This window comes from Paramisgurnus dabryanus, chromosome 9 (genome assembly GCF_030506205.2).
Source record: "Paramisgurnus dabryanus chromosome 9, PD_genome_1.1, whole genome shotgun sequence".
NCBI lineage: Eukaryota > Metazoa > Chordata > Actinopteri > Cypriniformes > Cobitidae > Paramisgurnus > Paramisgurnus dabryanus.
This window is the reverse complement of record NC_133345.1, coordinates 38451046-38474201: the sequence shown is the minus strand read 5'-3', so window position 1 is coordinate 38474201 and position 23156 is coordinate 38451046. Positions and strand designations below refer to the sequence as shown.

At 37.4% G+C, this 23156-nt stretch overlaps 1 protein-coding gene and 1 long non-coding RNA gene across 2 annotated transcripts in view; one reads left to right on the top strand and one right to left on the bottom strand.

Moving 5' to 3' along the window:
* LOC135741699 (uncharacterized) overlaps positions 1-18342 on the bottom strand; it is a 23664-nt gene extending 5322 nt beyond the window's left edge. Inside the window, exon 1 of the long non-coding RNA XR_012337354.1 lies at positions 18068-18342. This is a non-coding gene — a long non-coding RNA (uncharacterized lncRNA). The remainder of the gene's footprint in view (positions 1-18067) is intronic.
* Positions 17460-23156, top strand: LOC135741698 (uncharacterized). The gene is made up of 2 exons (XM_065260464.2): positions 17460-17719; positions 20548-23156. Exons 1-2 carry the CDS (start codon positions 17638-17640, stop codon positions 21954-21956), a joined length of 1491 nt encoding a protein of 496 aa, XP_065116536.2. The 5' UTR covers positions 17460-17637; the 3' UTR covers positions 21957-23156.

Below are 23156 nucleotides of genomic sequence, written 5' to 3'. Positions count from 1 at the left end.
TAATGTCTTATAAAAGTAACCTTATAACATATTACAACAGTTATAATACAGAATAACATTTCACTTTTTGTGGTTATAAATTTTAAGCTCTTAGGTGTCAGGCAAGACTGAAATAAAGGCAAACATGACAAAACTAAAGAGACTCCTGACAATGACGTACAGCATACACATACAATGATACCACAAAGACAAGAGACACAATGGCATTTAAATAGGGGAACTAATTAGGGGACAATACCAAACAGGTGAGGAAACTAATCATACATAATTAGGAAACAGGAGGGTAAGGTTAAGACTAAAGACAGGAGAGCACGTGCCACAGATAACACATAGGTCACGTGACTCTCCAGACAAACACAGAACACTTATATGATAGGGTGTCAGGATCCTGGCACCTGAAACAAGACTAAACACACATAATGACATACAAGATATGCGAGCCGCCAATAAGCTAAAAGAAGAAGAAGAAGACGACATACAAGATCCTGACATTAGGGGTGGTTCCCCAGACAGGGATTAGCTTAAGCCAGGACTAGACCTTAGTTTAATTAGGAAATATAACTAGTTTTAACAAACATGCCTTAATAAAAACATTACCTGTGTGCATTTTGAGCCAAAACAAAGGGCACTGATGTATTTTAAGATATGTCCGTGCAGGTTGCTTTCAGTTTGGACAGCTCTTACATTTATTTTAGTCTAGGACTAGTCTAATCCCTGTCCGAAACTGCCTCATAATGATTTACAACATTAGATTTTCTGTAGCATGCAAAATGCAATTAGTAATTAATGAAGATCAAACTGCTGTTTTCATGTTTGTTTTTTGGCATAACGACACAAAATTGCAACAATATCTGGTATAGCTCTCTCCGAGCTGCCGGTATCTTTAATGAACTCTAATATTGATTTCTTTAAATCGTTTATAATTTAGCTTTTTGTTTCTTGACAATGGCACCATCCCGGCTAATTGTCACCCACAAAGGTCATTTCTAATGAATGTTGTGATTGTGAGGATGAAGCGTGATTATCTGAGTGCTCACCATAGCATACTAAACAGGGATAAATGTCAGCAGGGACGTGGGTCCGAATCCCGTATGGGAGCTTCGGATGAACTCATTACTGGCAAACACCTGTAATCAATAATAGACGACTTCAAAGGCCTGCTGTCGTGCCATCCATTTGATTCGAGCTTTGTTTTGAGACACAGGTGCACAAAATATCTTTTGTGCTTTCATCTACATTTCATTTATTCCTAGATGTGGTATATCTGTGGTATTGAAAACAACCCCAAACTGCGCCCGAAATCACAGAGTCTGAGCAATGATCTTTACAAAATGAGTTACATATTAAAGGGGACATTTCACAAGACTTTTTAAAGGTGTCAAATAAATCTTTGGTGTCCCCAGAGTACGTATTTGAACATTAAGCTCAATATATCATATAGATAATTTATTATAACATACTTAAAATGTGCTGCTTTGGGGTGTGTCCTTTTAAATGCAAATGAGCTGATCTCTGCACTAATTATTGTGCAGATTATTATCCCCTTCTGACATCACAAGGGGAGCCAAATTTCAATGATCTATTTTTTCACATGCTTGCAGAGAATGGTTTACCAAAACTAAGTTACTGGGTTGATCTTTTTTTACATTTTCTATGTTGATAGAGGCACTGGGGAAAAATCTTCAACTTTATGCAAATGATGAGTGACGTTCGGGAGTGACTACCAATGGGAGTGGAGTTCACGTCATCTATCTAAAGTTATATAACTATAACTTTAAAAGTTGTCCACACTACAAACTAAAACAACAACAATGAAGATACAAGGAACGGGGTCACAAGGATCACTTTGAGCAAATTTTTCCCAAAGGATAAATGATAAATCATTGTGTGCTCGCATATTTAAAAATGCAGATGATACTGTGGAGAAGCTCTTTGCTGATATAAATTTGAAAATTACCTGAGGTATCCAGGGCTTTTGCAGTAAAACTCAATAAGTATTTTTTATTCTACTACATTGACCACAGCGATAGAAAAGATTACACAAACTAGATTCACTGTTTAGAGATACACGAAATGCAGTGTGCTGAGGACATCCGCTGGTTATAATGCAACTGAGAACAGCATATTTACAAGTTGACATATGAACAATTTAAAAAGTTTTAATGAAAGTAAAACTACAATATTAGTCACATATTGTAGTTACATGACAAAAAAATGTAAAATATTTGTGCGGCGAGTACAATTAACATAAATTAATTGATAATGTCCAATGGTGTGGACACTAATGTCATCTTTATAGTTAAAGGACACCTTTTTCACTGCTAAAAACAATGTTATTTTGTGTATTTGGTATAATACAATGTTCTCGTGGTTTATGGTTCAAAAAACACATTATTTACCACATAACGTACATATTTGTAGCTCCAGATTTCACTTTCTTCCTGAAACACACAGATTTTGTTTAAAAAGCTCATAGATCTGAAAAGCTTTGTGTCTCTGATTGGCCATCTAATCTGTACGCTGTTATTGGCCTGAATACCTGTGATGTCAGTTGGAAATTCTGACGCATCTTACCTTGTTTAAAAGATTTGCTCGCAATGCTAACATAAGTTAACTTACAGGCTGTGAGTCAGAAGCGGGAGAAATTACAGTATGATAATGTCGGTCTTGTCTAAATCACCAATTCCAGGAAGTAAACTGTTGCCTACAATCCGTGTGTTTGTTGTAGTCCAAGAAAAGAGATTTACATTGGAGACAAGAACTCGCATCATTATTTAATTTGGGGTTTGTACCTTTTGCTTATCGTTACTAGGGATGTAACGGTTTAACCGCGTGTCCCATTAAAAAAGTCGGAATTCGATTTTGAATCGCAAGGCTGCGATTCTTTGTTTCATGCACAGCTTGTGCATGTACTAGGGCATTTGGTCAATAGAAAATCCTTATTAATCTAAAATTATTATGAGTCGGAGTCTTTTATAACGTGCATTTAAAAAAGCAACACTCATTAAATAAAAATAATTCAAAATATTCTTTATTATCATGAAAATACCTGAATCAATTTGAAGAACAGCGATTTAAATATTCCTGTAGACATTTCCTGGGATAGCGTTTGCAATCCTACTTCTTTTGTTGCACAAAGGGAGTTTCTGCACGAGAGCGCCCCCTGGCATTCGGATGTGCAGGGATTTCACCGTAATTCATTCAAATTCATTCATTGAGAAAACGCGCATTTGCACGGTTAATCATTACACCCCTAATCGTTACCATGTACTAATACACACATACAAGGAAATTTAAAAAACGTGAATCGAACCATAAGTGCTCTTTAATGTTATGGTTTATTGTTAGTGTGAATAGACTTTTATTCATTTGTTTATAATTGAGGAGCTCAGATGCAAAAGCTCCTAAATGGCACATCTATCAAAAATAACAGCACGTTCATCAAATATTTTGGCTTTCACCTAGCCTCAGGCCATTCTGAAATACCGATTTGTTGACATTAAGGGTCTGATAAACAATGCTAATTTACAAAAAAACATGTCAGACACACTTAAAGGGTTTTGTGTCTGAGTTCTTCAATTGTTACTAGGAAAACAAGAATTAGGACCGCCTCCTAGCGACCTCATTAAGAGAGACGGTGGCATGGCGACAAAGTTGCTGGTAGTGTGCAAGCAGCGGTGATCATTATGAAATCATTACATTTGCATATGTACTAAGCAGATCCAATAAAGGCTTGCAGATGATGAATACCGACTGTCTTTGCCATTGGCTCGATCCTGCCTGTCATCACAGAGTTCTCATGTGATTAGATGCATTCTGACAGCCTTTGACAACCAGAGTATTAGAAATGTTTCGAGAAAGAACGAGGAATTCACATTGGAATACAGTTTAAACTTACTTTCATAGTGTATATACGCAATATATACACTATGAAACCCGGAATGAGTCATCTATCCACCATGATCTTTAATAAATCTCATAAATGAATATTAAAGCAGTAATAGTCTGTTTATCCAGGGAATACTTGGATGATTTATTTCACTAAACTGCCAGACATCAGACGACTTCGGGCTGGATCTGCACTGGATGCAAATCTGGTCCAGAGTCGTCTGCTGTCTTGGCTTGGTTCTTTCCTCTTATTACATGTGATACTACCTTAAAATGTCCTGTTGTTTAGAAAGCTTGTAACCCAAAGGTTTCCAGATTGAATCTCACAGCAAGCGGGTTGCAACTGAGGTCACCCAGTCGCTTTCCGGGCGTTGCAGTGATAGTGTGTGTGTGTGTGTCCACGACTTGTAGTGCATGCTTTCACCACTCACTGGAACCTTTAAGTCAAATGTTCTTTAGGAGATAATTTCTTTCTTATAGTCTGAAGTACCTTTTTCACTCCAAAGAACCTTTTGTACTTCAGAAAGGTTCTGTCGTGGTAAAGGTTTTAAGAGTGAAAGGGCAGCAAAATCATACTGCATTCGTTGTGTCATTTGAATGCTTTAAAATGCATGTCTCCATAAAATGTCTTACGTTGTGTCCTTCGTGGTTATTTAAAGAGAAGCAGAGCCCAGAGGGTTGTGCTCCAGTCATCATTGAGGCAAGGATGAAGACAAGGAGGGCGTAACCTTTAATATGAAAGGGCAGGAGAGCTATTTTACAGCTGAAAGAATTATGATAATTGAGAAAAGACAGCATAATGCAGAGACAAACAGAGCGAGAAATGAGTTCGAGTGTGAACAAAGAAAGAGGAAATGGCAAGAGAGTTAATGTTCTGCGCCAATTTTTTGATTCTGCGTAGCTTTGTGGAAGAGTTTGTGAAGCACACAGATCTGTGTTGTCTCGCTCCATCTCACGTTCTTTCTCCCTCTGGGTGTCTGTGAGATGTTAATTAACAAATTCTCACTGCTCAGTGTGAAGGCACTGAATTAGATAACAGCCAGTTTGTGCAAATAAATCTAACTCGCAAATGCAGTAACGTCAGGCTTGTGGTATTTGAAGTGTTTTATCTCTCGCATAAAAACGTCAAAAACAATTACAATTACAACAAAACTTATATTAGCATAAAGGTCTAGTGGTTGGTGTAGGACAGTTTGGGTCTGTGTTTGAAAGAAGTGACATGCTAAATCAAAGAAGAAAACTAAAAAACAACCAGTTTTTGTTTGCCTGTGCAAAACTCGTAGGTGTTGGTACATGATTGTTAAGGTGTTGTTTAGATTAGAAGGTTCTGCTTTAAAGTTGCTTTTGTGTTATGAGGTGGTTGCTTACTGCACTAAGTTAAAAACAATGGGGTTGTAATGGTGCCCGTATTAGCCGGGAGTCCGGGACCACCTGTATTTTGAGTCGTACGGGACGTCCCGCGTTCAATTTTTTTACTGCTATGCTGATCTAACCAATGCCTGATACAGGCTTTTTCGACTTCATGTGGCGCCACAAGAACCGAGAGGCAGATAACAATCACGTGAGAGCGATTTGAGAAATCATACAGAGGAGATTGCTATCGATATGCTCTAGGTACTTTGATGCCATCCACCTGTTAGTTCTTACAGTGACACAAGCAGCAACAGCGCTGATCACGACCCAAGGTGAATCTCCGACACCTTCCAATCACAAACCTCTTCAAGCACAATCAATATACGTTTAAGAGGGTAAAATAATAAGATTTTATGTTTTCTTTTTTATATAGTGGGTTATTTAGCTGTTTGTGCATGTATAAGATCTGCATTACAAAGCTCTGTATTAATTTTGAAGAGATCGCTGATCCAGACCTAAAACGCTTCAATCCGAAATGCCCCAAGGCATTTCCAACTTTCCATGCTGGAAAAAACAGCATACCAGCAAGATTAGCAAATGTTGTATTTTGGTGCTGGTATGCTGGTGACCATACCAGCACCATCTTTGGCCCATATTTCAGAGTGAGAAAGTTGGCAACCCTAAAACAACCCACAAGAGCTAAAATACTAGGGCTGTGTATCACCAACAATTCCCCGATACGATACGTATCCCGATACAAGGGTCCCGATACGATGCGCATCACGATACAAGACTATTTTGAATTACATTTTTGTTCAGAATTTAGTAACATTATTATTATTATTATTATTATTATTATTATTATTATTATTTGTTTGTTTATTGTACATTGAATAAGCAGTGTTGTAACAGTTGTGTTTTTGCCATTCATTTATTAGCTATTAGAAATATTTAAAATCCCAGAGTTAGTACTTAGTTTTTTTAAAAGCAGTTTTACAAAGATGGTGCCTTACTCTTGTCTCTCATTATTCTACATCTATGAATATATCTATAAACATGCAGTCAGACTTAATACTATTTAATAGAAATCAGATTATTAATCTGACAGTTATAGTTTGAAGTAGCTCTGTATCTCTTCTCTAGACATACACTTTTCACATGCAAATCTTTGTCGTGTTTCTTCTCAAATGCGTTAGTACTGTTTTATAAGAGAGTGGCTAATAAAGCCCTTTGCAGTAGTATAGGCTAAGATATCTGCGCTTTCATACTCATTGACTTTAATGCGCGCGCGAGAGAGAGAGCGCGAGTACGCGGCTCACTATGCAGACACCTGCGCCAGCGAGACAGACACGCAAAGGTAAAGTATACCCCGCCACCTTTAACTCTACGTACTCCGCAGGACACATTCGTCCTTTCAATATGGATCACGGATCAACAGCAATTCGTCACGTTACTTTCAAAAGTACATCCGAATCGATACGGAAGGTGCTGTATCGATGCGCGCATCGTCAGGCGTCCATGACGATGTATCGTCGTATCGATATTTTGAACACAGCACTATAAAATACAATGGCTAGAAAATATGTCTGGGGATATCTGTACAGTCTTTGTATTATTTTTCCCAAGCCTCCTTAAAATGTTACCAAATATGAGCTTCGGTTTATACGTTAAGACCAACAACACGACACAGATACTAAATTTTTAATACATCTTTAATAATAAATTAGAATCAAGCAGTGTTAATTTAGTTGACGAAGACGAAATAAAAGTCAGATATGATGACGAAGACTGTAACGAAATATAACTGACACTGTGGTCAACGAATAAAAATAAGACGAAAATGTTAGGGCGGGACGAATGGAGAAGAGAACCAATCAGAGCTACTCATTTTGTGGGACAAGTTGGGAAGAAATCCAATCAGAGCGAATCTTTGAAGGTAGGTTGATCTATGCAATAGCAGGCAGCAGAGGCATATTAAAAACCCGCGGCAAAGTTCGTTTTCACAACAGGTTGTTTACATTATATTTAGTTGTATATTCTTGGTTACCCAGCTTTGGCTGATTTTAGTTGACGCCGCTCGTCAGTGCCGGGTTAAGCCTTTGTGAGGCCCTGGGCTAACGCTGGTTTGACCCCCCCCCCATATAAACTGAAAAAAAATAAAGGCTGGATTTACTAAGTGCCCCATTGCGAAACATTTTTTAGTAAAACTTACTAAAAAAAGGGGATGCAAAAACGATGCACTGTCTATATTTTTTAGTAAATCCAGTGTTTTTACAGCGTATGTGCAACATTAAATGGCTAAAATTATTTAAATAAATGAAACAATATTATCAAGTAATAATTTTACAATCAGAAACAGCCCAGAAAATAACATTTATTAAATGCAACTCACAACTAAAAGTGCTTCTGTCTGTTCTTCTTTAAATATAATTTCTCAATTAAATTATTAAAATCAAGTTGACGCATAAGTAGGCTGAAATTATTTAAATAATTTAAACAATATTATCAAGTAATAATTTTACAATCAGAAACAGCCCAGAAAATAACATTTATTAAATGCAACTCACAACTAAAAGTGCTTCTGTCTGTTTTTCTTTAAATATAATTCCTCATTTAAATTATTTAAATCAAGTTGACGCAAAAGTAGTAGAGCCCAGAATTCTCAGCCCGAGTCTGACCCGAGTCCGAACTTTTTAATTCTCCCCATTAGGAATCTGTTTCCGCAGATATAGTTAGGCTACTGCATCGCGTATGTTTGTGAGTAGAAGTCTGTGCTGTCTGCAGTAAGGTTTTTATGAGAGCAGCACAAACTTTTTAATAGTCTATTTAATATGTAAAACTTGAATTTGAAATAAAACTTACTGCAGAGAAGTTAATGAGATCTCTATCGTCTCTCTTGCTACGTGACGCGACAATTATTTATTATTTCAAATCCGTTTACAAGATAAATATATATACATTGTGTTGTTAAACTGATGAAATTATCTTGCTATATACGCTACATTTATTATGAGAAGCCTTTTCTTTTTACTCTTACACTGTAGACAGTAATATATTATATAAAACTCTATGGTCGTGAAAGCACATTATCCATTATCTGTTGGTTCATGTTGGTCTAGTTTAATTCAGGGTAATCCTTTAATAAAATGTATAATATGTTATAAAATATTTTATTTTTTTGTAATATTCACAGCACACATTCTCTCGGATCGTTTTAAAACATTTTAAATCATTCTGCAAAATTCCGCATAGATTTTGCAAAAGAAATCCGCAGAAATAGCAAAAAAAAACTGCTTACACAGCTTGTACAGCTGTACTCTCTTGCAGCAATTAAAACAGTTCAGTTTTGTTTTAAATTGCAAAATAGTTATATTTCTTTTTTATTTACATTTTAGAGCAGTTTTTGTTTGTTAAAGTAGGTTAGCGGCCGACAGCAAGTTGACGACATGTATGATGAATTGAGCCTCTCAAATCAACACTTGCCTATAATAACAACTATTTAAATAAATATTTTCAGCATATCACAATGTTAGTTTAAACGTTTATTATCAACACATACTATTTTTAAAAAGCGAAGGCAGGTTGCTCTGCTTCTCGCAGTTGCAACGGGTGCAGAAAGAAAAAAATAAAAAGGGCAAAACGAAACGAAATAAACATGAAACAGAATAAACATGCATGTTGCCTTATCTTACAACTTCGCTTTTGCATATACATTTTTTTAATGTAAGGACTTACGACAGAAGATGGCTATTCATGCATCCATCCAACAGTTAAACTAAGAAAAAAGTCGATCCATACACAAACAAGAAATAAAGACACCGCCTTCTTACACGAAATTAATACAGGGAGAAGTCTTTAATAGATTATGTCTTGGATGCTGTCTGCATAGATTATGTACAGTATCCAAGGTTTTAATCTAGTACTCCATTTATAATTTTTCCTGGTGGGCTGAAGGTCCCAGAGAGACCGCGGCCTTGTACAAGAGTGGGAATGATCGATGTTATTTGTCGTCCCTTAAAGGACAAAATATCCCATAAGCTATTACGTAGCTATTATACAATTTTTTTTCAGAACATTCTTGCGACCCAGTGGTTGGGGGCCTCTGCTCTAGGTAGAACTTATACGCATAATTACGTCAATCAAAATGTTTTTAAAAACTCAAAATAGAATTGTCTCGGAGGCCCCCTAGTGTTCGGGGCCCTGGGCTGCAGCCCATGTTGCCCATTAGGATAACGCGGCCTTGCCGCTCGTTAGCAACACGCTAACGTTTTGCAGTACACCCGGTCCGAAGACATGTTTGACAACAAAAATCATCCAGAAATACATGCGAAGGTAAGCATAAACGCTAAGGTTATTTTATAAGATAAACCACCGTGTTTTCGCTAAACTTGGAATAACACAAAAACTAAAGGAATACACATCTGAACTGTGTTGATAGTATTAATTCAGACAATCCAATACAGAGTATAAATATTCAGTGTCCTCAAATTGAATGAAATGTTTAACGTTACTATTATAGTAGATGTTGTGGTGTTATATGACTGGTCAAAGTGCATTAAGAATAAAATAAAATACGTGTTTTCTATAACAACCCTTAAATCTGTGTCTGTATTGCATATTCAAACCTTAATAACATTCCATAACAGACTACAAACTTAAGACTAGAATAAGACTAAAATTCTTATGATATTTAGTCGCCTAAAACTAGACTAAGACTAAAAGATTTCAGATGACTAAAATAAGACTAAAACTAAAAGGAGTGTTATTCAAAAGACTAAGACTAAGGATGAAGACGTTAAAAGTAATACACCACTTGGCCACTACTATTTCCCCCCTCTACAATATAAGTCTCTGCGATTTTTATCTCCTTAACAGGCAACACAAATACAAGTATTGTTTACATAAACGGGGAAGAACTGTTTAATAGATATACTGTATGATTTGTAAGAAAAAGTTAGGAGCTTAGATGCAAACGCCACTAAACGCCACCTCAGTCAAAAATGAATTAATGATATGAAATTAATTCTTACAACAAATCATATATTTATTAAATATCTTCACTTAAATCTGATTCATTTGAGCCTCAGGCCATTCACAAATACCGGTTTGGTGGCAGAATCAACTAAACGCCACATAGATTTTTTTTAATCAAATTCCTCAAAGAATTGGATGAACGACGGTGCATAAAACAACTGTGGATCACTTTTATTCTTGGGTCCCTTGTGCGTACTTGGACTTGAATACAACTCGAATGTGGTAGTCACATGGATCACAGCGCCACCTAATGTGTGGTTCAGTTTCTTCAATTTTACATTCTGATTTTCATCATTTGCAAGTTTCTGTCACAATGAAGGGTTCGGAGTCAATAGCAAGTTAACAATGTTTATTTAGAAAAGAGATAGATGCAGAGCAAAGTCAATGTTTCTAGAACAACACGGCAACCCCCTCGACTCACTCTGGATGTAATCACTACTTTCGGTATGAAGCACACACGACAGTAGAAGAGAGTGAGTCAACACTATAGAAAAATAGTCCAGTTCAGATCTTGAAGAGAGAGAGCCACCCGCGTTCACCGTCGTTGACACCAGCACAATCACCTCACGCGACAGAGGGCATGAAACACACAAGACTGAAGGTGGATGAAAGGCGGAGATGGAAGATGTTAAATCCAATGTACAACGACTGGAGGTAATCCACTGCGGATGCAGATGTAGCTGACGCAACCCGGAAGTGGCTGGTGTACCGCCTGAATACGAAGCGAATCAGCTGTTCCGAGAAACAATCAGAGTCAATAGAGTTCATATAATCCACAATGTGCGATACCTGGATATACCACTCACGGAATGGAGACAGCAGGAGAAACCTGAAAGCAACTGGTGTACCGCCTGAATACGAAGCGAACCAGTTTCCGGGAAACAAACAGAGTCAATGAGGATGGCAAATATAATCCACAGGCGAGAGGATCCCAGGTGAAGACGAGCCTCTGGACGCCGAAAGCCAAACCTGGAGTAACTAGAGAGAATACACAGAAACGTCCGACAAGACAAGGCTGGGTAGCAAGACTGTGACCAAAACAATGAGCGCGCAACGAGAGACAGGACGGTGTGAAATATTTAAAGGGAAAAGTAAACAAGACACCACCGGTGAACAATTGCCGAAACGAGCGGGCGGGGTTAGTGAACACATGAGGAACCGTCACCACAGGTAAATAAACAAACACATACCCCACACACCACCATCGATCACCCAGAAGTCATGACAGTTTCTATTTGCATCTTTAGTGATTTTGCAGCGAACGACTAAAGTAAAATTTGTGAAAATATAGCATTTCAGTTACTGACTAATAACCTTTGTATGGCCATTAAAGTGAAATTACTGAACCTACGCGTAAGAGTCGGGAAAAAATGCTAATTTACAAGAAATGCTCATGTCAGATGTCAAATGCTCTTAGAAAGGATTTAAATTCCTAAAGTATTAGAAAGGTAAAGTGGTGTTAAAGTGAATACCCTAATATCTCATGCTTCAACAAATGAGACAATGAGAAGTTACAGCACTTGCATCAAGGTTGCTCTTTAAAAGAGAAAATCACTATCCTACAGGGATTCGTGAAGGTTTGTTAAGATTGATTAATTCTTGCCACATCTTAGTGTATAATAAAGACATGCTTGAACCTTAGACATTTTTGTTTTCGAGCACATGTGCCTTCTGTTACACTCATGAGATAGAAATTAATTTATACATTTGTGTGCGTGCGTGCCCGCGCTTGTGTGTAAGAGGAACATCCAGTGAAATTGTCTTCTGTTCATGTGGCCATTTAACAGAGCAATAAATGGATCTTTTTATAAAATATGGTCAAAGGTAGGGTAACACATTTGATCCTGAAACATTTTTAGTTATGCTGGTTAAAAGTCTCCTCATATCCTGATAGCAATCACTGTATTAAGTTGTTTAAATGTATTTGTAGAAATGTATGTCATCTGTGAAAGGCGTAGGACCAAAAAATGTTTAACCACTCATTGCCTTTTTTGTCCCTCATACAGAAGCTTAATTTGAAAGCCCACCGCGCAGCTAGTCCACGCAGACACCATACACCAAACCGAAAGGACAATGGTAAGAAAATAGGACTGAACAGTTGAGTAACCAATCCGTGAAAATGCCACGGAAAAAGGCAGTCTGTAGCAGGGCCCACGGAAATTCGTGAGAATTTGATAAAAATATTAATTGTACCATGAATGCTTATGTTTTTATAGTGGGTTTTTGTGTATATGGATATGTGTGTATAGTTCACTTTTTAATAATTTATAAAATAAACTCTTAGAGGGCAAAATAAACATGGAGGGCAATATACCAGTATGTGTGTTGGAGGTGTGTTTGCATGCTTACGTGTATAAACGAATTACTTATGTGCGGGGCTCGGTATGTTTGCCATAATGTACCATTATTTTGTGGTCCAGGGTCACATGTCCTTCACTCTCAGAAATAAAGGTACAAAAGTTGTCACTGGGACAGTACTCTTACAAAAAGGTACACCAAAGAGTGCATATTCGTACTTTGAACTTCCAATATGTACCTTTAAAGGTACATATTTGTACATAAATTGTACATATTAGGACCTTTTTTAAAGGGTACTGCCCCAGTGACAGCTTTGTACCTTTATTTTTACAGAAAATTAACCATGGTTTTACTACAGTTCAAACCAAAAAACCATGGTTACTGTAGTAAAACCATGGTAACCACAAAATAACCATGGTTTTGAAAACTATGGTTTTCAAAAACCATAGTTAAACCATGGTTAGTGTAGTAAAACCCTACTTTTGCTGATAGTAATCAATACATCAAAAAACCATGGTTACTACACTTTTACCATAATAAAACCATGGTAAATTTTCGTAAGGGTGACCGTATCCTTGATGATGTAAATCATTCTGTGGCAACAACTTTTGAAATGATATTGTGATAAAAAAGGGTTTTGGCTATGTTAAGTAGGAAGGGTAAAGAATACGCCCATGGAGACACACCTTAATTAAAGTGCACAGGTGATGGGTGTTAAGGGGAGCCTATTTAAGCAATGAGCGAGAGGGTGGTGGGATGATCGGTTTTGTCTTTATGGTAGGAGCATGGGGAAAGTGTGCTAAGCAGCCGCTCGGGACAATTAGTGTCTAGGCGGTGAAGATATGTAGCCAGTTGGGGAGTTAATGTATTAGGTAGTGAGGGGTATTGTTTGTTGTTAGGAGAGCTCCTGATTCTTCATACAGTGGCCGATATTAATTGTATGGCTGAGGGAGAAATGGAAAGACTCTACGGTTTTGTAAACTATTGAGATTTAGTTGCCAATGACTGTTTGCGCAATCCACCATGCTACCAAATGCCTGTAGCATGTATAAACTGAACACAGTCAAGGCAACAGTACCTGGGACCCTAAAGAGGGGCCTTATTTCTAGGTTATAAAACCTGACAAAAGTGAGGACCATCCCACCGCATCACATACATCGTGGAGCAAAGCCCCTGACCCCTAAACCTAGAGGCAGCTATATCCCATGTAGAGTGCAAGCGAGATAATATCCACTAACCATCTGCTCAAACTATGCTTGGTCACCGGGAAACCTTTCTTGGGCGAACCAAAGCAAACAAATAGCTTGGACTTCCTCCGCTCAACAGTCCTGTGAACATGTATTCAGTGCTTACAAAGGACACACCAAATTCAGCTTCTCCTGGTCTGCACTCCTAAACAGGGGAGGACAGAATGCCTGCAGAACAATGGGCTGTGGCCATCCCTTGGGCAAACTCAAGGCACGTAGGAGATACCAACAGGGGAGGTAATAGCCAGAAGAAACACCATCTGAAAAAACAGAAATCTATCTGGCGCAGAGTCGAGCGGCATGAATTGAGCCCCCGAGAGTTCTTCCAGCACAGCCACCAGGTCCCATGTCGGAACCCTAGATAACAGGCCTTTACCTGTGAGTGCCACAAAAAAGTGAACCACCAGCGGATGTATGATAAGCAGAAACTGCTGCCACATTAACCTTAAGCACATCAATGGGGCAGTTGACTGGGTCTGTCATGTGAGCTGAACACTAAGAGGTGAAGATTCTTCACTTAATGCTTCGTAGTGGAGGACCTTGCAGGGACAGAAATGCAGGACCTTGGGATAAAAAAACAAGGCTTTTTCCACATCATCAGAACACGCATACACCGATGAGTGACTTTGATCATGCAAAATGGGTTCCCCCATGGGAAAAAACCCTTGGTCTTCTGCCACAACAGTAAAGGTCTCATATGCAGCAGCAGACCATCAGGAATCACGCTGGAAGCAGCTGCCATCAGACCTAGCAGTCTCTGGAACTGCTTTACAGTGCGTAACTGGCCCGGCTTTATCATTTTTATGGCTGCTAGGATTGCATCAATACGTGCAAGCCAAATATTCGCCAGCATCGTCGTGAAATCCCACACTACCTCTAGAAAAATGGTTCTCTGTGTCACCGCCTCCACCAACTCCTTGTACACGGGGGAAACCGGGGGCATGTCCTCTAAGTCCCTGATATCCCCCGCATCAATACTTATGACAGCCGGGCAGGAGGAACCACTCCAACCACGCCAGAGGGAGGAAAAGAAGCCATCGAGGAGAGTCCCTGTCTTCTCAGAGAGATACATCTGCGATCCCCACAAGACCCCCACGCTGCTCTGTGGGACCGGAGTCGTGAGAAGCGCGCGCGAGCAGGAGCACCCTCCTCGAAGAGCGTCAGGCGGGAACGCAGCGTGTCATAAGGAAGCGTTTGCAGTGCACACAGTAAGGTCCCTCGAAAGCCGACTGTGCGTGCTGCATTCCCAGACAAACTACTCATAACTCATGTCTATCCGTGGTAATTCATGGAGACTCCAGTTTGTTCCTGGAAGCTTATAGTGAGCCACTGAAATACATTGAGTTAGAGCTTCAATTTTTTTTATTAATAGCCAAGAAATGCATTGATTTACAATATTTATATAGCACACCAATATGTGTAGGTAGTATTTTTATGTATTCACATCAGGAATGTTTTTTGATAAATAAAATCCATTAATATAGAAAGATTAGTGCATATTTGATTTATAAATAAAAAGATTTTGAAAAACGACTCATAAGGCACTTCTTCATTTCATGTATTGTAAATTATAATAATACCCCTGGCTCAGTGTCATTTTCTTTTTCTTGTTAATATGAACATCTGATGAGAGATGCCATCTTCATCACTTTTAATTATTATTAATCCCTGAATGTATTAATTTATGCATTTTATTATAATAAATAAAATTATTGAATTTCTTTAAACTTATGAATGCATCTTCATTAAGAACACTAAATTTACCATTAAAAGGCTATTCGTGGTTTGTTATGTGCTGCTAACGTTATTCTCAGCCTGTCCTAGTTTTCTACTAACATCCCCCAAATGCAGCGTTTGAATTATATCAAAGATTATGGGGTCCCCTAGCTAAGCTACTGTGGGTGGAAAAATAAAATAAGAACAAATCAAAAAATTATAAAATAGAAAAGAACAAAGTTACAAATAAATTAAGATCTAACAGTAATATTAAGGTACAGAAAAAAGTCTTCTTCATTGTATAAATTAAATATATTTAATATTTTAAAAGCCACAGAAGTGTCTCTCCTTTTCTCTTCTGTTGTTTAATTAATATAATGACACAAACATAAGCAGGTTTATCGAGGGTACTGTCACTTTAAGACAGAATAAGCTCAGATCCATAACTGACACACACATCTGATTTCTTTCTGAACTGTTTGCACTCACTTTAAGACATAACTGACTGTTTTTATGAAAATACGTGCCAAGACTGTAGTATTTCAAGATAATTTTGTGTCTGTGTGCTTTTTGAAACGTGCATCTCTGTGTGTGCCATTGTGCGTCTATTTGAGTATGTGTGTGCGCCTCACAGCTCACTTTAACATCTTCTTGTGCTCAAATTGTTTAAAATGGCTTAAATGTTAACATTTTCAAGATTTGGAAACACATGCAAATGTTAAACTTTCTATAAATAGTTATTTAGAATTGAAGAGAGTATTATAATTTATGCGTGATTTTTTGCTTTCACAAAACTAAATATTTTGTGTCTCTTCTGACTGGGAGGAACCAGCCGTCAATCTGAGTGGGTAGCCTCAGCACTGGTGTGAAATAATAATTCGAAAATATTTTTTACGCCTCTAACTAACCCTAAAAATTACTCTTCTGTCAATTTATCCAGAAAACATGTGCTAATATACAATTTTATTTTTTTAAACGTCTTAAAGGTGCTCTAAGCGAATTGAAGCGTTTTAGACCATAAAACATTTTTTGTTACATACCGGAAACATCTCCTCACTATCTGCTTGCTGCCTGTCCGCTGATCAAACTGTAAAAAAACGCGATCTCTGTAGACAGCCCAGGCTTCACAAACGGCAATATCAACAAATGGCCAAACCTAGCCAGCACAAAACAAAACAAAGTATTCCAGCCAATAAACGACAAGAAGGATTTGGTGGTGGGGGTTGGGCGCGTTCATGAAAGCACGGAAGGGAGGGGGAGGGGGAGGAGTTAGCTACGCTCTGTCTGTTTGAAAACAGTTCAAACATCAACAGGAAGTGACGTCGCACATTATTCGCTTAGAGCGCCTTTAAGTCTTAAAACTTTCAACAACTTTATCACATTCAGTGGAGTTGAGTTGACGCAACTCTGTTCAGCACTTTTTTATTGAATAACAAAACATAAAACAATTAAATACAACATAATAGCAACACAATAATGATATAAATAAGAAGAACTATTTACACAGGGGTATTGAAATCAAAAAACGTTTCAATATTTACAAATTAGATACAGAGGTCCTTAATAGGATAACATTTCAAGGCTTTATAGTCAATAGTCTTTTTTGCCTTGGAGTTCCTTACACCCTCCAATGATTTAAGATAATGAGAAAGTTTCAATTTAAATTGTACAAAACCAGGTGTATTTTTTGCCCAACGACATTTATGGATGTGATATTTCCCCAAAATAATAAACAAATTAAGAACAAAACAAATTTTATTTTCTAAAGCCTTATCATAAAAAAACAATAATATTCTTATCTTCCAGAGTAATGTCACACCAAAAACTTTTAGTACAAATACAATCCAAAAAAAACTCTGTTCAGCTTTTATTTTAATTTTTTTTATTGAACAAATCTCTGATCAACTCTGGTCAAGCCACGCCACCTGAATATGACGCGATGGAGGATACTCGTGACGTCACGGCAACATGGCGCACTCCGTATAGCTGAAGTATCATGCGGCTGTGAATATAACACTTTTTTTACCGCATAATCTAATACGTTACTCAGCTGTAACTCGAGATTTAACATTTTAAATCTGTGCGACACACTACTGAAAATATGTTTGTTAAAGAGGAGCCTGAAGACACGAGTTATCCAGAACCATGCGGAATCAAAACAGAAGATACAGATGCACAAGAAGGTTGGTGTCCATTGCTATGCGTGTTGTTTAAATCAATGTTTACATTTGCAGGGGGTTAGACACACGTTTATTCTTGGGAAACGTATAAAACACATTGATGCGCGTGTACAGTTGAAGCAGGAAACCGCAAACGTTATAGGACCATCGCTACAAAACAGATTGAGAGGCATTTCGTTTTCGTGTGGGAAACGTAAAGTATCAAACAAGAACATCATAAAGTTACACGAATTAAATGAGCTGATGGTGGCACAAAAACATAAAAAACTTAAGACAGCATGCAAAAGGAACCATGTATGACATTATGAACCAAAATGTAAAGATAAGTTACCAAACTGCTGCTCCCCTTACCTGTGTATGGATGAATTTGTGTGGACCGACTTGTCAACGTGACTGATCGCGCCATATTGCCATACTGGAATCGCGGAAAGAAAGAAAAAAAATTTAAAGATGCTAACTGTATGTAATTGACATCTACTATACATTCAGTTATACTACAATCAAACTGCATATTTTAATTTGAATAAACATTACTACTTCTAAAGCAAAACTATTACATTTATTAAATGTCTGCTGCTGGAGACTTGACTTTGGCTGTTTTATTTGAATACAAGGGTGAATCTAAATAAATCTTAGTTGCTGTTTTGGGGATGTTTTTGGTTGTAAACTTGGTTGTTTGCTAAAATTATGTTTCATATTATCACGTGTTGTGTAATAATAATGCTTTACATGTTCTGATTTATTTTCTAAAGATGTGTTATTTAAAGTTACTGGTGTAGAGATTATTCCTGCATGTTAAATAATGAAAACCAATAATGCTTGAATATCTGAATGACTAAATTTACATAATGTAAACATTTTGTTCTAAATAGTAAGTATGCCCAACTACCATAGGATTACAGGGGCAAACTGTGTCATCTGGGCGGCAACAACAATATCGACAAGTGCTTAAAAGTTGGGTTGTTAAAGGGCACTGTCTTATCCTCCAGTTACTTTATTAATGATACAAATACTTTGTAGTTTATTGTAAACATGGTCTAAAATTAAGGGGGATATAACTCATATGAGGGGGTTTAGTAATTTTGTTGTGGACTTTGTAGATAATTTGTATAATAAATCTAGATATGTATGAAGAATAAGTATGAATATTATTATATATGCACACTTTTACTGCTGATGCTCAATCTCGTCTTTCTTATATCAGTTTATTGTAGATCCCTACATATATATCCTATTGACTAAGTACAGAAAGTCAAAGATTGAAATTAATGTGAAATCAAACTTTGACTTTGTCCTGAATAAATGAAAAAAAAAAAACCTTTCCGATTTTTGGCGTAAAAGGTCGAACACTTGAAGGTAGGGCTGGGCGATATGACCCAAAAAATTATCGAGAAAATGTTTTCCATATCAGTCGATATCGATAATTATCATGATAAATAACAAATCTTTACTCCTGTCAAATTTAAAGGCAGATTTTTGCTCCTGAATGAAAATTGTAAAAACCAGACAGTTAATAATGGTTTTAAACTACTTTTTATTCAGAACATGACAAATACAAAAACTAAAATCTTGTTTTAATGCATCTGTATTAAATGTAAATCTATTTGTTATGAAATCAACACATTTCTGACACAAAAGCAGCAGACTACTGTCCCTTTAAGACCCAAGACAGACTGCTTTAAGTTTCAATATACTGAGTAACAGCTGTTTATGTTCACTTAAACAAGAAAGAAAACTTAGTTCAGTGATCACGCGTGTGTTATACATATACAAGCTATACACGCTGATAAATGGATGTCAAGGGTGTCACGTTGCTGTGGGAGCGCACATACGCAAACATTCAGTGGTGGATCTGCTGCTTTTCCTCAGTTTCCTGAATTTGTGAATGTCCTGTAAATATACTTTTAAAGCTGGGCGGACGCGTGCGTGCGCAAGGCGGACGCTGAATGAAAGTAAAGTATACTGCACGCACCTGTGTCTGCTGTGTTTGACGAACCCTGTTTGCGCGTCCAACATTACACACAAGAAAATTATTCCGCGCATTTGGATTCCGTGATTCCGTCCGCATTATCCGCATCGCGAAAATCATAGGTCTCTACTAATAAATGAATAACTTGCCTCATCTTCCACTCCTTTAAGTCTGACTGTCACTGTGATTGTAAACCAAGAGCGCGTGCCGCATCCGGAAGTGCTCGCGCAACATTACGCACAGTGCTTAAAACTGTCCTTATCGTTTTATCGAAAAAGTTTATATCGGTAAAATTATCGTTATCGAATTATCGCCCAGCCCTACTTGAAGGCGTGCGGTAGGCGGAGCTGAAGAGTTACGAGTATGCGCAGCTTCGGATACTACTTTTGGATTTACAGCCGACATAGATGGAAAATCAAACTTTAAAAAAACTTTTTTTTACATCCAAAAACACACTTCTTTTGTCGAATTATCTTGCTAAAACAAAGTCGTCGCGTGCTGTGCAATGATACCGGTGAGTTCTACTCGACGGAGCAATGCTAATGTGCGTTCACGCTCTCACTTGACGTGCAGGGCAGGCGTGCTTTTCTGGGTGTAAAGGCCCATAAAAGGAATATGGGGTCAATCAGTCGTAATGGATACCCCCATTTGAAAAAAACTTTCCGAAACTTGTAGGATAAAGGAGGCGTGAGTTTGGCTCAGAAATACTCTGTTACAAGCTCAACTGCTTTTTTGAGACTTTGCTTATGTTTAGCATGAGGACTACAACTCTTAAACTGTGTTAATAAGTCAGAATGCATGAAATAGCATTAAACCTCCCCTTTAAGATACATTCTTACAATTACATGTTTTTTTATTTTAGAAGTGAAGGAGGAAAGTCAAGAACTGAAGGAAGAGGAGACGCCTCAGTATCAGAAACCTCATACTTTCAAACATGAAGAAGCATCTTTTAGCCGCACACAGACTGACAGGAATTCATCACACAATATTATAGGAGCTAATAATTACTTAATGTGCCCGCAGTGTGGAAAGTTTTACAAATATAAAGCACTTCTTGATATTCACATGAGACTTCACACTGGAGAAAAGCCTTTCACGTGCCAAAACTGCGGGAAGAGTTTCACGCGTAAAGAATCCTTAAAAGCACACATGAGAGTTCATACTGGAGAAAAGCCGTTCACGTGCCATCAGTGTGGGAAGAGTTTTACACGTAAAGATTCCTTAAACACGCACACAAGAGTTCACAACGGAGAAAAGCCATTCGCATGCCATCACTGTGGAAAGAGTTTCCCGTGTAAAAAAAGACTCAATTTCCACATTAACGGTCACGAGAAAACTGAAAAGAAGGCTTTTATATGCCAAGAGTGTGGGAAGAGCTTCACACGTAAATCCAACTTGAATACGCACATGAGAGTTCACACTGGAGAGACGCCGTTCACGTGTCATCAATGCGGAAAGGGTTTCACGTATAAAGAAACTTTTAATACACACATGGCAAATCACACCGGAGAAAAGCCGTTCACGTGTCATCAATGTGGGAGAAGTTACGCCATTAAAAAAAGCCTAAATTTGCACATAAGAGTTCATTCGACAGTCAAACGTTTCATCTGCTCTCTGTGTGGAAAAGATTTCAAAATCAAAGAAACCTTAAATCGTCACATACGGATTCACACAGGAGAAAAGCCTTACATGTGCACCCAGTGCGGAAAGAGTTTCACACGTAAAGATACTTTTAATAAACATTTGAGATTTCACACTGGAGAGGAGACGTTCAAGTGCCAATACTGTAGGAGAAGTTACTCATGTAAACAAAGCCTACATTTGCACATGAGAAGTCATGCAACAGTGCATCCTTTCACCTGCCCTCAGTGTGGAAAAGGTTTCAAAACCCAAGAAACCTTAAATCGGCACATAAAAATTCACACCAGAGAGAAGCCGTTCACATGCCGTCAGTGCTTGCACATAAGTTATCCGTGTAAACTGTACCTTACTAGACACGTGAGATTTCATACGCCACCGTTCACCTGCCATCGGTGCGGGAGAAGTTTCACAGTGAAAAGATGTTTTGTTTGTCACATGCGAGGTCACAGTGAAGAGAAGCCATTCACATGCCTACAGTGTGGAAAGAGTTTTACGAACAAAGATGTTTTTAATATGCACATAAGAATACACAATAGAGACAAGGCGTTCACATGGCATCAAGGTGGAAAGAGTTTCATGTGCAAGACAACCTTTAAAACACACATATCTATTAACAGTAAAGTGTTTTGATGACATTAGTGTGTTCACATACGTGGACATCGCATTTTTTGTTGTTTGCACCGTTATACTTAATTCTGTGTAACTGGAACCTGTTATACACAAACGTGGGCAATTACACAGCTTCATGTTAAAAAAATGATTGTTTATTATATTTATTGTTTTTTCCTAACCCCAAATAGCTGGAAAAAATCTGAGAAAAAGACAAACCAAAGCTCGGGTCTTAGGAAGTTAAATCACAGTGCAAATAAACGGTTTCTTCTGTTGAATTTAAGCCCTACATTTCTTTCATTTACTGAATGTTTAAAAAAATGTAATTTGTATTTTTATGTCAAATTATCTTTTTTTTTTATGTGGTATGTAGACCTCTCACTTTCAGGATTCGAATTACTTATTTGCTTGGAAAAGATTCCATTGCCGAAGTATGGGAACACTGAATGTGCAAATTTACACATAAATACAAATGTGACCCTGCACCACAAAACCAGTCATAAAGGTCAATTTGTTTTACATTAAGATTTACATATTAGCTTAAAGTAAGCTTTCCATTGATGTATGGTTTGTTAGGATAGGACAATATAGGTCCGAGAGACAACTATTTAAAATCTGGAAATTGAGGGTGCAAAAATTCTAAATATTGAGAAAGCCTTTAAAGTTGTCCAAATAAAGTCGTTAGCAACACATATTATTGATGATAAATAACTTTTTTTGATATATTTACACTGTAAAAAAATGCTGTAATTATGCAGATGGTTGCCAGTAACTTACTGTAGAAGATAAAGACTGAAAATGTTTCATGTTCATTTAACTTTGAACAAACTGTTGTCAGTAAATAACATACATGTAAAATCTACAGTACTGTAATTTCTACAGAATTTTTTTACAGTGTATGGTAGGAAATTTACTAAATATTTTCATTGAACATGATCTTTATTTAATATCCTAAAGATCTTTGGCATAAAAAATAGATATTTTTGACCCGTTTTGACTGTTTAATTTTGACTATTGCTGCAAATATGCCGTTCTACTGATCACTGGTTTTGTGGTCCATGGTTAAAATTTTTTTTTACGAAGTATGTGAAAATGAATGTTGGGTGAGTGAATAAACCGTAAAATAAATGTACTAATAGAATTACAGCATCTTGTCATGATTTTATACATTTGTGTATTTGGCAGAGGCTTTATGCGATTAAAAGCAACAATAAAAGAAAT

What these genes read in the sequence shown, in the direction of transcription:
- LOC135741698 (XM_065260464.2), top strand. Translation starts at nt 17,638, where the DNA reads ATGTTTGTTAAAGAGGAGCCTGAAGACACGAGTTATCCAGAACCATGC. An exon ending in AGATACAGATGCACAAGAAG is followed by an intron (nt 17,720 to 20,547) that starts GTTGGTGTCCAT and finishes TTTTTATTTTAG; the next exon opens with AAGTGAAGGAGGAAAGTCAA.